The 14,560-nt window shown below is 38.8% G+C and overlaps 1 protein-coding gene across 1 annotated transcript in view; it reads right to left on the reverse strand.

The window, feature by feature from the left end:
* Positions 1–14,560, reverse strand: part of vps8 (VPS8 subunit of CORVET complex) — a 39,736-nt gene that overhangs the window by 3,019 nt on the left and 22,157 nt on the right. Inside the window, exons 15-40 of the mRNA XM_084735619.1 lie at positions 13,967–14,041; positions 13,099–13,134; positions 12,530–12,620; positions 12,318–12,364; positions 12,139–12,228; positions 11,621–11,667; positions 11,206–11,428; positions 11,007–11,096; positions 9,941–9,992; positions 9,780–9,822; positions 9,464–9,536; positions 8,132–8,251; positions 7,855–7,926; positions 7,500–7,619; positions 6,928–6,984; positions 6,383–6,465; positions 6,080–6,164; positions 5,904–6,002; positions 5,434–5,523; positions 5,100–5,146; positions 4,846–4,987; positions 2,807–2,896; positions 2,348–2,536; positions 2,179–2,260; positions 646–728; positions 283–363 (exon numbers count right to left, since the gene is read on the reverse strand). Of these exons, the coding sequence (XP_084591745.1) occupies positions 283–363; positions 646–728; positions 2,179–2,260; positions 2,348–2,536; positions 2,807–2,896; positions 4,846–4,987; positions 5,100–5,146; positions 5,434–5,523; positions 5,904–6,002; positions 6,080–6,164; positions 6,383–6,465; positions 6,928–6,984; positions 7,500–7,619; positions 7,855–7,926; positions 8,132–8,251; positions 9,464–9,536; positions 9,780–9,822; positions 9,941–9,992; positions 11,007–11,096; positions 11,206–11,428; positions 11,621–11,667; positions 12,139–12,228; positions 12,318–12,364; positions 12,530–12,620; positions 13,099–13,134; positions 13,967–14,041 (2,307 nt within the window). The remainder of the gene's footprint in view (positions 1–282; positions 364–645; positions 729–2,178; positions 2,261–2,347; positions 2,537–2,806; positions 2,897–4,845; positions 4,988–5,099; positions 5,147–5,433; positions 5,524–5,903; positions 6,003–6,079; positions 6,165–6,382; positions 6,466–6,927; positions 6,985–7,499; positions 7,620–7,854; positions 7,927–8,131; positions 8,252–9,463; positions 9,537–9,779; positions 9,823–9,940; positions 9,993–11,006; positions 11,097–11,205; positions 11,429–11,620; positions 11,668–12,138; positions 12,229–12,317; positions 12,365–12,529; positions 12,621–13,098; positions 13,135–13,966; positions 14,042–14,560) is intronic.

A 14,560-nucleotide genomic window follows, 5' to 3' on the forward strand; every position in this document is an offset into this window, starting at 1 on the left:
GATATGCACTAAAACCTGTTTGATAATCTTTACATGACATGCTTGCCTCAAATCCCACATAAGAAAACTTTGGTGAATGACAGAATCTTCATGAAAACTGCACAAGTGGGTTTCTCCTTAAAAGTTGATTGTTTAGATTTGAAAACACGAGGAACACGACTAGGAAGCTACAGAACAATATTAAAACCTAACAAAAAAAACCAAAAAACAAAAAAACCCCGACCCTTTAAGTAGCTTGTGGCGCTACATAACACACACACACAGAGCCACACAGAGCTTTACCTGTTCATAGTTAAAAGTGTCCAGCATACCCAGGATCAGGCCCTGGATCTCTGCCAGCTTTCCTTTCCCATAGACCGGGTCCTGACAGACATCACATGTCACAAGTGTCATCAATATACAGTAAACATGGAAATATCACCCATTTATTTAACACATTACAAACGTTATGTTCAACAATAATGGACTCTCAGAGTTAAGTTCCAACATTCATCACTTTTCTATTGTTTTTTTCAGTGTAACCAACAAGAATTTAATTGGACACAAGCTGCAGATGTTTGTGTAGCAGGTTCACACACACTGACTGTTTGATATTCTCTATTTTTGAAAGCAGGGAAAATGAAGAAAGGCTGCACAAACACACACCTGGAGTATTCGCTGGATGATGGCAGGAAGAGAAATAAAGCTGCTCATACAGTTGAGAACCTTCATGGTCAGCTCCTTCAGCACTGAGACACACACAGACACAATATCATCTCAATACCAGCACAATATCACACAATATCAGCACAGCACAGGGCTGCACAACAAAACGTTACTTAAACCAAAAAAAAATAGAGCAGTTACCCTTTAATAACAGTATTTCTGTTTTGGGTAACATGCACTTCAGTAATAAGGCTGAAAAAATAACAAATTAAAACAAAAATGTGGGTTGAGAAAACTACTGCCAGCTATATCTGCATGAGCCTCTGTCACTATGGCAACACATATAAAGAAACAGAGAACAAAGATGCTCAGTTTTTACATAAAGTATGATCACATCATACATGATTATAAAGACTGACAAAGAATTATTTATGGGAACACTTCAAACTGCATTCATTGACTCTGATCCACCAGGAACAGAGGAAATGAAATCTAAAAAAGGATCATATTTATTCAGTCCTGACCCGCACTGAGAAGTTACAGTCTCCATATCTGCTTTCATTTATTTGAATAGTTTTCAGCTCTTACTCTTCAACTGTTAATCAACATGGAAGATTTAAAGTGCTTCAACAAAAGCTAATTAAATGAGACAGAAAATTAATATTATATGTCATATGTTTTTATGTATGCATTTACTGTGCTATACTTAAATTATAAACCTATGTTAACAGCTCAATAATTGAATAAATTGTTTTTTTATTGTGATGTGAATTTTACATGCCAAAGAGTGAGGAGGTGTTCTGTGTTTCAGACCAGCAGAGAGCAGCAGAGAGGACAAAGAACAGTGAAGGACTTGAGGACAGATCAGGGCCAAAAAACCTGATGTGTCCTTGTTCATATTTATAGAAATACAAACAATAGAGAGGTCAAGTCACACAACTTCCAGTGGACAACCACTGGATCTTACCCCCCCAAAAAATGAAGGTTAGTTTACTGTGAGAGACAAATGATTTTTTGATCCCCTTTGAATTGTGCCACAAATTACACATGATGAAAAGTTGCAGTTTGTTATAAAACTACTGAAGCATCAGACTATGAAGATACATAATTAGAAAGACAACACACATGCTATTTTGATTTTCTTTCTCTAAAAGCTAATGTTAGCTGCTGAAGCTATGATGCCTGTGTTTTTGTACCAGGATGTAGTCACACAACAGCAGGTTTTACTTGTTCTTTCACTTCCCAGCAGATAAAAGGACCAAGAGTCACTGATAAAACAGTTAAAGTGAGACTGGTGTTGAAGACGTATATTGTGCAAGACAAGAATCACATAAAAAACTTACCTATGACAAACTGAGACTTTTAACTTGTAAAATTATCTTTTAAACTGACAGTGTAATTCGTGGCACTATCTTTCATATTTTTTCCAAAGTAAGGCACACTGGAAGTTTTGTGACTTTGCCTCTCTATTCAGTGTGTGTGTGTGTGTGTGTGTGTGTGTGTGTGTGTGTGTGTGTGTGTGTGTGTGTTTACCCTCAAATGTGTGTTTGGCATGGAGTCCCTTCACTAGTTTCTGAGAAGCCATCATGGTCTCCAGAAGAGGAAACCAAAGCACCTGTGAGAATAAAAAAGTATTGAATGAGCAGATAGACAGTGTCTCACTCATAACACACACCTACACACACACACACACACACCGTACCTCTCTCTGTTGCTGGTTGAGGTTCTGAGAGCTCTGATGACACAGGGCAATGATGTTATCCAGTGAATCTTTGACTGTGGTCAGCGTTGTTTCACTCCTGTCTGTCTCCTCCTCCTCTTGTCCTCCATCTCCTCCTTCATCTCCTCTGTCACTCTCAGCCGTGAGGACACTCAGCTTTTCCTTCAGAGTCTTCACAGACATTATAAAAGTTCATTTGTGACAATAACAGCAACAAAAAAACAGCAATGGTGTAGTTTGTGGTACTTGAGCTACTGAGAATTGAGAATTTCCACAACTAATAATGACACCATTAATCACACTGATATGTGTGGGTATCAATATGACAGATATGTCAGTCATTATGACTTTAGAGCCCATGTACTCATGGGTCAAGGACACAAGGTCAGCTTCTATTATAAATAATTAGTTAATTAATTCCTCAAATAATTGTGTAGCTACCTCTAATAAGACAGCAAAAGCTCCTTGAAAGTCTCCCTTCTGCTCCAGCAGGTAGGCTGTGGCCTCGTTGTGATGGTACTTCTGTGTTATCTAGAGGGAAACACATGGAGAGAAGCACATGGACTCATTGGTGCAGGTAAGCTAGTAACATCTGGAGACTACTGCATATAACTGGGGTGTGCAGTTATTTTTCATTTTTGAATGATGACCTTGTGAGCCACATGAAACCTGTCAGTGGGCTGCATCTGGCCCCTGGGCCACATTTTGCCCAGATCTGGCATATAATAAAATAACTGTGATATGCATTATACTGTGCAGTATAACACCGTCTTCTACATCAATACACCTTCATTTGAACTCTTTTGATGCTGCTGTGATACTGCAGTTGGTTTCTTTGTATCTGTCAGTCATTTCATTATATGATGGAATGTTTACGACCTATAAAGAATCACAGAGCCTTTGGTAAGGAGTACGACAGTATATTAGGACCATTGTAGGTTTAAAAACGAAAATGCTGCGGGAAGGGGGGTAATATTCAGAGAAAATAACTTGAATATTCTCTAAGATTACAAAATCATAAATAAGTAAAAAAAAACTAAATAATGCAGCAGAGTGAGGATACAGATGTTTCACAGATGAGGCAAGTGTATATAACAGATCTATCTGTCTGCAGTGACTTCACTACACTGATAAACCACTGAATTGTAGAGCATTGGTTCCCAACCTGGGGTCTGAACCCCTGTTAAGGGGGCGCCAGAAATCACTGGGGTCTTCAGGGCTTTGTCTTCTCTGAGGTTGTCAACATTAGATGGCCACATGTTGACTAAAGTCACAAAATATATATAAAAATCTGTACACAAAACCATATAAAAAGATACATGTCTCTGTCCTCAATTAAAAATAGTAGATATCTTTGTAGGTTACTTAGTTGGTCACACTTCTGTGACCCCTCAAGCTCTGTAAAAATGAATCACTATTATTCTTTTGGTCAGGATGAGTGTGTATAAGATGCTCTGTTGGGTTGTTCAAAGAAAAAAAAATGTTAAGCTTATACTAGAAAGGAGACATTTACCGAAGGTTAAGGTTCTAAGAATGGAAACAATTTAACTGATGTTTATTTTGGACAGTAAAGTTTTGGCATGAATCTTATTCTTTTGGTGGATGCACAGATGTGTGTGGACTGGGGGGGCTCGGCTTTACATTGATATAAGAAGAAGGGTCTAAGAGAAAAAAGGTTGGGAACTACTGCTGTAGAGTAACATCAGGCATCATGGTCAAAGAAAATCAAAATCAAAATTATAACACTCGTGTCTATATTCACACACTCCCTCTCTTGTCAAAATGACACTCTCTCTCTGTCTCTATGGACCTAATTAAATTATATTTTGATTAGGTTTAGCAGTGAGGAAATACTTTTTATAATTATGTTATCATCTGTTGTATTGTTTCCTGCTGTGCTACATATTCTATTTGAATGTCAGCAGTGATATCCTGCATCTGTCTGTTGTGTTGTAGTTCCTGAAGCACAAAAGCTATCACCTCATCCAAATCAGCTGTTACATGCAAAACATCACACTGATTTGGATGAGGTCATAGTGGGAACTACTAAGGCTCAATCAAAACCTTGCAAAGTGAAGCGATGTAATTTCAGGACAAAAACATTTTTTTTTCTCTTAAATTTGTGATTTTATAATCTCAGATTATATCCAAGTTCTTTCTTGTAAATTTGTGAGCTTTTTCTTGCAGAGATATCTGCTTTCTCTAGAAAGACCCATTGCTTTTGAGTTTTTCAAATCTATTTTTTGATGGTTTGGGCGCGACAAGTAGGAGCAAGAGTGCCATTGGTCCCATTATATTGGAGAAGGCAGATATCTCTAAAGCTGATGTCTCCAAAACTCTGCAACTCACACCAAACTTATCTAGCACTACAGGAAAGAGGAAAAAAATATGTATTTTTGATTTTAGGGTGAACTGTCCCTTTACGTCTGGTACACAACACATGCAAAGCACATCGATCAATCAAAGTACAGTACATGTACCTGTATGGCCTCCTCCAGTCTGTAGTGTTGGGAGGTCTTGAGGAAGCTGAGGAGCTGCTGGGGAGCGAAGCGGCTCAGTAAGTCCAGCTGAAGCTCATGGAGGTCGTGTTCCAGCAGGACCGTCGCTGAATGATGTCCCTCCCTGAATAACAGAGCAGAGGAGAGGTGAGAGGGAAGGAAAGGAGGAGATGAGCAGGGAGGAGAGGAGGCAGATGTAGAAGAAACAGAAGGAAGAGGTAGCAGAGTTATTATACCGTGGCTCCAGCAGACAGCTGAGGAACCTGAAGAGCAGCTCGTCTTCCTGAAGAGAAACAAAGAAAGTATAAGATATTCAGTAGGGAACAGTCCCAGATGCCAGATAACAGATGTGTGGATTCAAGTCAAACTTGAGTCACAAATGTGATGACTTTAGACTTGACTCGACAAAAAAACAAACAAAAAAAACGAAACAAAAAGCAACTCGATTTGGACTTTAACACCAATTACTTGTGACTTCACTTCGACTTGGGTAGTCGTGCAGAGTGGAATCAACCATGCTGGCACAGTCTGAGTGCTTTTTCACTGCATCGTTATTTATTTTGATCTCACCTGAAACTCTGAGATGATCTGCTGCACCTCTTCAGTGAAATTAAACACCACCAAGTCAGCTGCCTTACTTGGGTCAAGGGTCACCAGCTCCTGTGGAAAAGATGGTGGAGGGTTTGTATGTTGATTTAAAACACTATCACAGACATATTGTTAGCCAGAGAATGTCTTCTCTCATCTTCTCACACTTGTAAAATCAAGGCTGATACATGAAGAATCAGTTCATTTAGCTTGGTACCAATCAGCTCTGAAACTTTCTCTTTCAGCCAGCTTGACCCTGTGAGACTGTGTCATGTTATACTTTGTGAATAAAATAATACTCATAATACTCATTAAACAAAGACTGGCTGCTGATCTTAAAGAAAGCAGCAGCTTTTTAATGAACATCATCAATCCAACAGGGCTGTGTGTGTGTGTGTGTGTGTGTGTGTGTGTGTGTGTGTGTGTGTGTGTGTGTGTGTGTGTGTACTGACCAGCATGTGCTGCAGCACTTTGTCCCTGACTGTTTGTTTCTCCTCTGGACTGTATCCAGGCATGGACAGCAGATTGTGGATGTAGCTGAAGATCTCCCCCTGACATCAACACATTCAAATTTAACACAAATCAACCAAATACATGTAGAGTTTGATAAAAGTGAAATGTGTGTCACCTTTCTGAGGGGGTCTCTCAGGTAGCAGTCAATGATCCTGTCATACAGATGTTTCTTCTCATAAAGAAACTCACAGATTTGGTAGCTGACGGTGAGACAGGGAGATACAGAGACATGAATAAAGATATGTAACTGAGGCCACAAAATGTAATATGAATAATAATAATAATATTTAAGAATAACTTAATATTTAAGTTATATATATTATTACTACTACTATATACTATACTAACTCTCAGAAGTTATAAAATACAGATATTCAGAGTAAAAGTCTTTGGTTCCAGTCTTGTGTCAGTTACTCACAACTTGGCCTTCTCTGCCAGAGCCAGCAGCCTTTCTTCATTAAACTGGACCACACCTCCAACCTGCAGCAGCTCCAGCAGAACCTGCACTCCAGTCACAAGAAAGAGGAGATTTCATGCATTCATGTAAAGCAGGATTATACTGTTGTAGCTGGTTGAGGCAGAGCTCATTTTGAACCATTTTGTGAAGGAGTGCAACTAATGATTATTTCCATAATGAATTCATCTGCTGATTATTTTCTCCATTTTCTCCAAAGTGACACCTTCACAATGCCTGCTGTGTCAAACCTTAACAATTGTTAAAAATTTAGTTAAAATGATTACAATAATTAAAATAATAATAATAATGATAGCACTAAATCCCCACATTTAAAAGGCTGGAAGAATTAAATATTTTTGCATGAAGAATGACTAAACAATTGTGAAACGGGTAACCTATTTACTTTCAGTCAATTAATTAATCGACTAATCATTTCAGCTGTACTCGCACATTTCCATATTTTTTGTGCAAAAATGTTGTGTAATGTAACAAGTAACTAAGCCAACCTGCTGCCTCTCAGTGTGTCGGGAGTCGTCATCTGGACAACACAGGAACTCCAGAACCTGAAAACAGTCAGAGCAAAGACAGTTTTGACTCAGTAACTAAGTGATGAGCATAAAGTCATGTTTGAGGTCTTCCAACATAAGATTTAATAGACATGATATGAATACAATGAACATATCATCTATTTATATTCTGTTTATTGTAATGTGGATCCAACACTTGGTGCCCTGTTCTGTTTTGAACTAGCTGGACTCTGGTGTTGTCCACCTGGCCGGGTTTGACCCGATAAGTCAGGATGAACCAATCAACATCTCTGAACAGCAGAACACAAATAACAAAAAAAAAAACTGAAATTTTTTTGTGATGTTTATGTTCATACATACGATTCTTATGATTTAACAGAGATCTGTGTGTGTGTGTGTGTGTGTGTGTGTGTGTGTGTGTGTACCTCCACCAACAAGCCACAAAGACTCTTCCTGCTTGTGTTTGCCAAAAAAGATGGTCATACACTATCCTGTCCCTTTAATTATCAGGATAAAATATTGAAATACTTTTGGGAGGTCTGATTGGTTACCTGATCAAAGAGCTTCCTGTTGACAAATAGCGTGTTGTCTGGTTTGGCCAACTGGCGAGCCAAGAAGGTGAAGAGCCCGCCCACCTGGGATGGAGTAAAGTCTGGGTTGTCCACCATCACCTAGGCAACCAGAAAGACACATTAATAATCAAGGAAAAGATAATGATACAGAGAAACCTGGAGAAAACTGACCATTGTCTTTTAGTTTAGTGACAGACAGCAACAACCAAACAAAGATTTGTGCTGCAAATGTTTTTTTTAAGAAAACTATGTCTCTTTAGAAAAAGGACAAGATTGTTGAGTCTTCACTCAACACTGAGTCTTCACTGATCTTCACTGATCTTTGTGATTTTACCTGCAGTAAGATGTCCACTATCCTCTGCTGGTACTCGAGGGCCTGCTTGTCATTCTTAAAGTCTTCAAATGTCTGAAATGAAGTTAAACACAAATTCTTAAATGACAGAAAAAAACTGTTAAGTAAAATCTTAGGTATTTCAGTTTTTAAAGAAGGAAAACAAAAACTCAACCTCAAAGCGGGCAGGTGAAACTAAAACTAGTCATCCAGTGTTTCAACATGCTAAACACACGTTTACCAGCATGACAAGAGTTAAAGTGTTGTGAAGAAATCTCACCATGGCGAGGACGTTGAGGAACTCCCGGGTATCAAAGTGGAGGAGAGTACGAATAAAAGGGAACACCTCCTCCTCCTCCGACAAGTCGGCTGAATGAAGACGGATCAGAAACTCAAACACCTGAAATAAACACACATACACACTCTGCATTAGTTATTTACTCATTTCTATGTAAACTCTTGTTTGTAATGACTACAGTTACACATTAATTTCACTGAGCATTTCACATCTGCACCACAGTTGTGAACTGTCTTCCAGCAGCACCTGATTTTGTTTACTTGCTCAGATTTTGCTGAGTCAGTCCTCTTTCCTTGATTTTCGTGCCACTACCACGGATAAGAAGGCTGCATAGTTAAATAGTTTGTTTTTTGTCTGTTTTTATGGTTTGATTTGATTTTTATTGTTGTGTCACGCAGAGATAATGTGCCCAACCCAAACAGGCTTACAAGACACCGTTAGTTAGAAAAACAGACCAGAAACCAGAGAGAGCAACATGAATTACCAATAATACTAAACAAATAAACCATCCTGACATTTTTCTCCAGGCAGGTAGCCACCTTATAAGCATTCAGATTAAATAACCAGTCTTCATCAGAGCACTGGAACATTTCTGGATTTTTAACACACATTTCATTTAATATAGTGATCATCATAAAAAGGACAATACAGAAAATGACAATTGCACAGGGTCTTTTATTTCAGAAACTGCCTGGATTCTCAATGCCATTTCTGTCTCTGATTTCCTGCCTGCTAAATCTGCTCCACGCGGCTTGATGCAGCGTCTGTCAACCTTAGTATTGGTGCATATTTGAAGCGGAGCAGAGCGGAGAGCTGCTTCTGCAACGTGCTGCAGCACTTCTGATGGAATCATTAGCATCATCTAGAAGGGCTGCGATCAGCTCCAGGGAAGTGGTGCAGCTGTGATGCGATGCAGCCGTGCCCAATGAAATCAGGCAGTTACATTAACAGCACATGATTACTGCTTTTAGAGACATGACTCATCGGTTTGGATTCATCATGTCCACACAGGAACAAACCACTGACACACAGCATCGTTTCAGTATGTTTAATCTCTCATCAGGGCAAAGAGAGCCAATAGAAAACCTTAATTGTGTCCCATTTTCACATTGACCTCTATAACACAAAAAAACTTTTGCAACTTTAATTACCACAAACCCAAACTCAATAGTGATCTTCTGCACAAAACAGATCCAGTAAATTGCAATCATTTGGGAAAACTTTGCTGGTATGAACGGCAAACTCTTGCAATAACACAAGTACAGTAGAGAACAAACACATCCTCTGTTTGTTAGACATACAGTATCTACATACCTGGTGTTTGACTTGAACTACAAGGTCTTCAGGAATGTCTCCTAGTGGATATGCCCTTCCTGCCAGACAGCAGCTATATAAACACACACACACACACACACACACACACACACACACACACACACATACACATACACATACACACACACACACACACACACACACACACACAAATCTATTATCTTTGGAAGAGCAGGCAATTATATGAACAGAAATAAGTCAGTGCTAAAATATTAATAATATCAATTCTACTAGACAGATTCCATGATGTACACCAGCTTCACGAGCTAATGGACTGATGTGTGTGTGAACTCACCTAATGTACACCAGAAGTTTGTTTCCCATCACCACTTCCTCATCTGTCCAAGAAGAAAAACAACACAGTTAAAGACTTACATATACATATTTTTTTGTACTACTGAGATGCTTAGAATAATTTGTGCTATGAACTTTGGGGTGTGTGGTTTCCAGCCTTACCTGTTAGGCTCCTCCCCTCCCTGAGTGGTGGACCAATCACAGCAAACAGTTTCTGAAATATAAACATGAAGAAGACAGCATAGAACATGCACAGTTCCTACTACAAGTATTTATTAAACAATTCATACAAAAAACATACAACTAAAAACTGATTCTTGGAATAAAAAAAGAAAACATTAATTATGAGTGAACACAATATGTGAATATTTTATATCAGCAGACAAAAAGCAGACAAAGAGCTGTGCTTTTCTCTCTGGAGTCACTACTTTTTAATCTATACTGATCCCACTTAGTAATACCTTTAAGAATTAGTGCTGCCCCCTAAGAGTTGATTAAAACATTAGTTGGTAAGAAAAGTCTCAGTCAACCATTTTTTGATTTTTTGCTAAAAACACCTCAAACTCAATGTGGGAGCTGTGCCTTGCTGTTATGCACAGGGGATTGTTTCAACACAGATCTCTTCTCGTGTAACACAAAAGTCACTAGTGCTCTGCTGTGAAGTGTGCTGCAGCTGCCATTAACTAGATAGCTCAGTTAGCGGTCGTGTTAGACTGGGATACAGCCTCAGAGACAGACGGAGGCTAGTTTGACGACCGGGAATACAACACCAAAGTGATGAGGTTACATGGCACATACACGTGTTGTTCTCTCCTGACTAGATCCTTGCTTGTCAGAGCTCATCAGCTCTCAGATATATGTCACTTTGGATTAAAGCGTCTGCTAAAAAAGTTGCAAATTGTAAACTGGAAGTTGGAAGTTATTTATTCCTGTGCAGTAAGTTCACTCTCCTGTTGGTTATTTCAACACATATAGAATTATTTCCGCTTTTACCATTAGCATTTAAGAGGCAGCTTGCTTTGTGCCCCAAAAACCTACATTTAAATACTTTTATTTATATAATAAATGTGTGAAGACTAGTTCACTAATGGCTAATGTTTTTATTATTTATTATGTTTATTTTTTTGTTTTTTTATTGATGTGCTTGATGTTTTTAAGTCTCTTTTTAAATGTAAAGCACAGTGATTGTCTCTATAATGAAACGGCTCTATAAATAAAGCTGCCTTACCTCCATGGGGGTAATGTAGTCATTCATGCCACTGTTAAAAACGTAGATCATTGCATCATAAAGCTGATTCTCCCAACACACTCGAACCACCTTTAAACACACAAACACGAGACCTTTAGTGACAATCAGGTTTTCTAGCAATTCATTTTGTGTGATTACTGCTGACTGCAACCTAACACACACACACACACACACACACCTGCTGTATGTCCAGGCTGGTGACATCCAGATGGACGATACATCTCTCCAGGCTGTCCATCATGCCGTTGCCATGGTAGTGGGCCAGGAGGTCCCTCATGATGGGCGTGGTGAGGTGACCGAGGCGGTCCGCGACAATGTACGACTCCAGAGACTCCAGGAAGACGCCCTTAGCAACCATGTTCTCCACCATCCGAGCATACAGCTGGTTAAAAAGCAGGTCACTGGACACACACGCACACAAAAAAAACACACATATTTGATCTTTGCTGGTTAGGTTTTATATACCTCCTGGGCTTCTTTGATAGACAGGTGGTTTTTCAGCACAAAACTTTCCTCCAGTCCATGAGACTTATGGTCGATCTTTGTTGGTTGTGTGTTTGAGTTCATGCATCTATGACTGCATCTATACTTACGCCCTCTGTAGCAGCAGGCAGTAATCCACCAGGACTGGAACCACATCCTGAACACACACCAGAGAGAGATACAGGGAGAGAGACACTGACTTTGAATGTTCCTACATGAATCATCGTTTCAACAAACAGAGAGAAAAACATGACATCTGAACTCTCAACATTCATGTAGACTCTGTCAGCTGTGTAATGGTTCTCAGCCTTTTTTGTCTGATGCTCCCCACAGCTGAAGTCAAGTACCACTTCATCAGTAGTGAAAGCAACTTAGTACATATACCTAAGTAGAGATTTGGGTTACTTATACTTTATTTGGGTATATCCATTGTCTGCCACTTTAATATCCACTACATTTTAAAAGGAAATATTGTATTTTCTTCTCTACTATTTTTAGAGATGCTCTCATACCATTTTCTCCTTCCTGATACTGAATCCAGTACCTAAACTTTCTGATACCTAAATTTTGACAACTGATTTGATACCAGTGCATTAAAAAATATTTTGGCACAGTGGTTAGCACTTACCTGGAAGTGTTGCTCCATCACTTGGATCTTTCCTTGTTCAGGACACCTCTTCAAAGCATGCTCTGCAAACTGGAACAGGATCTCTACCATCTGCACACACACACATAGTAGCGTAAGTTCAAAAACAAAGTCCAGTGTAGATCGAGTCAATGCAGTGAACAGTGCTTTTCTGTTCTTACCTTGTCGCTGACCACTCCTTTCCTCTTCACTGGATCTCCAAACAGGCCTGGAATGAAGCATGTCACACATTACCCTTTTATCCTTCATGTGACAAACAAACATCTGCTGAAGCACATTTCTGATTCTCTGTTTACTGCATTCAGTCCAACTGAATCCTAGATAAGAGACTCCTATAAAAGACTGCAGGATGTGTGATATGTTTTCTACCCACCGACCACAGCCTTGGCAGTTCCCTCATGGAAGGACCAGGCCAGAGAGAGAGCCTCCACAAAATGTTCCTGTTTCAGCAGACAGTCTATACGCTGAGACACAGAGACAAGGAGGAGCATGGATCAAGTGTGACCAGCTGTTGGTCTACAGATGTACGCTTAATCATCTCCAAGAAGAAACTTATCTTCTGTTAAAATCTTATCTGATCATATTCATGGATTTTTCATTGCGTCATTACAGCTTAAAAAAACTAGTTACCATGCAGTGCATATTTAACACAGTAATGCACATCAAATATATATGAAATATGAAAATTGACAGCATCACCAATGGACATGTATATAATTATAAACCAGTGTGTTAATACACTGGACAGATGTTTTTTAATGTATCAGGCTGGCAGATCATCTGATGCTTTTTGTTAGCTGGGTCTGTCACAGATTTATCACTGAACTGTGTTATTGTTTTTAAGTCAAACTGTGCATGTGTCAAACGTGAAATGTATTTCTTCCATAATGAGTGACATGCGTGGAACTAAAGTTGGTCTCTGCAGTGTTTATTCATACAAACCTCTCTCCAGTTCCTCAGAGCCATAATGTGAGCTGACTGCAAGACAAGAGAACATCACACTGTTAACGAATAACAAAACCACAGACTCAAGTATGAGTCACTGTTAACTTTCAGACACTATCTTAACATGTAGGCACATGAAGGATTACTTATGGACAAAAAATATTCATACATAATTTATTTATGGTTAGATATTATCAAATTCTGACAAACATACATATATTTATCGAAGGAGATAATTTGAAGGAAAATGGCAGCAATATATTATTACTGGTCACCCTGCAATGATGTAACTTACTTTTATTTAGGATTTTATTTTACAGCTACCAGAGTTTTGTTTTGTTTTTGTTTCAGATTCAAGATTTTTCTGTTGATTTGGTTAATTTGAAAAGCACAAAAATGAGCTCCAAATCACTATAAAAATGCTCAACATATTTCTACATTATTGATAGGACTTTAAATAGTGAGGTTTTGTACCAGTGAGTTCTTAGACAAGCTGTGTGATTTCTACACACCCCTGATACAAAAAGCCAGACAAGAACATTGCCTAAATGCAGTGTAAAAATGACACAACTGTGATTTAAATTAAGTCATAATTTAACAAATCTCTGAGTTAAGAGAGGCTAAACACATCCTGGAGATATCTGTGTTGGTGATGCATTGAGATAAACTGATTATGCTCTTCAGATTGGTGTCTTTTTACTGGGGACATCAGTCATCATTTTAATTTCAAAGCAGTTACCATCAATATAATGTTGACCAATGTGCACAGAGAAACAACTCCATTAATAGAAATGTCAGCTTACAGCTGTTGATCACACACAGACAACAAATAGAACCAATACACACATACAACACACTACAGTACCTTGGTGCCCAAAAAGACAATCTGTCCTGCATAGCTTGAGACTGATTGGTAGCAGGCCTTTTCACCAACTAAAGCCTGGAACACAGACACACTGTTAGACACACACAGAAGTCCAGCCACTGGCTAACCAAATCTAACACAATCTTATATAGCCTCACCTGAAGAACGATCACAACAAAATTCTAACAATAACTGTTGGTAGACAGCAGACTCAGGCCTCAGTCAGGCGTCTTTTTCCAGTTGTTTACTAGAGCCAGTAAACATTTTCACACTGCTAATGTGCCCCTAAGTTTATATGTTCACAGCGCCTCATGTTTTTGTAGAAGTGCTCTGAATAGCTTGACTTAAAAAAAACAAAAAAAAAAAAAACAGGGTCTGGCAACACTGAGACACACAAAAGTACATACAAAGAACAACGGGATGTGTTTTTCTTTCCTTGTAGGTAAAAACTGCATTAGACCTGGCACTTTCAATTTTGAAGTCATCATCATTCTAATTTCCTCAATCTCCACAGTTCTTCAAGTGAGTCGGAAATTACAAAAAGGGCTTTTAGTTGCTAGCTTAGTTCCTGAGTTTAATACCACTGGTTCCACA

The sequence above is a fragment of the Lutjanus erythropterus genome, chromosome 14, assembly GCF_056507025.1.
Source record: "Lutjanus erythropterus isolate fLutEry1 chromosome 14, fLutEry1.hap2, whole genome shotgun sequence".
Lineage (NCBI taxonomy): Eukaryota > Metazoa > Chordata > Actinopteri > Lutjaniformes > Lutjanidae > Lutjanus > Lutjanus erythropterus.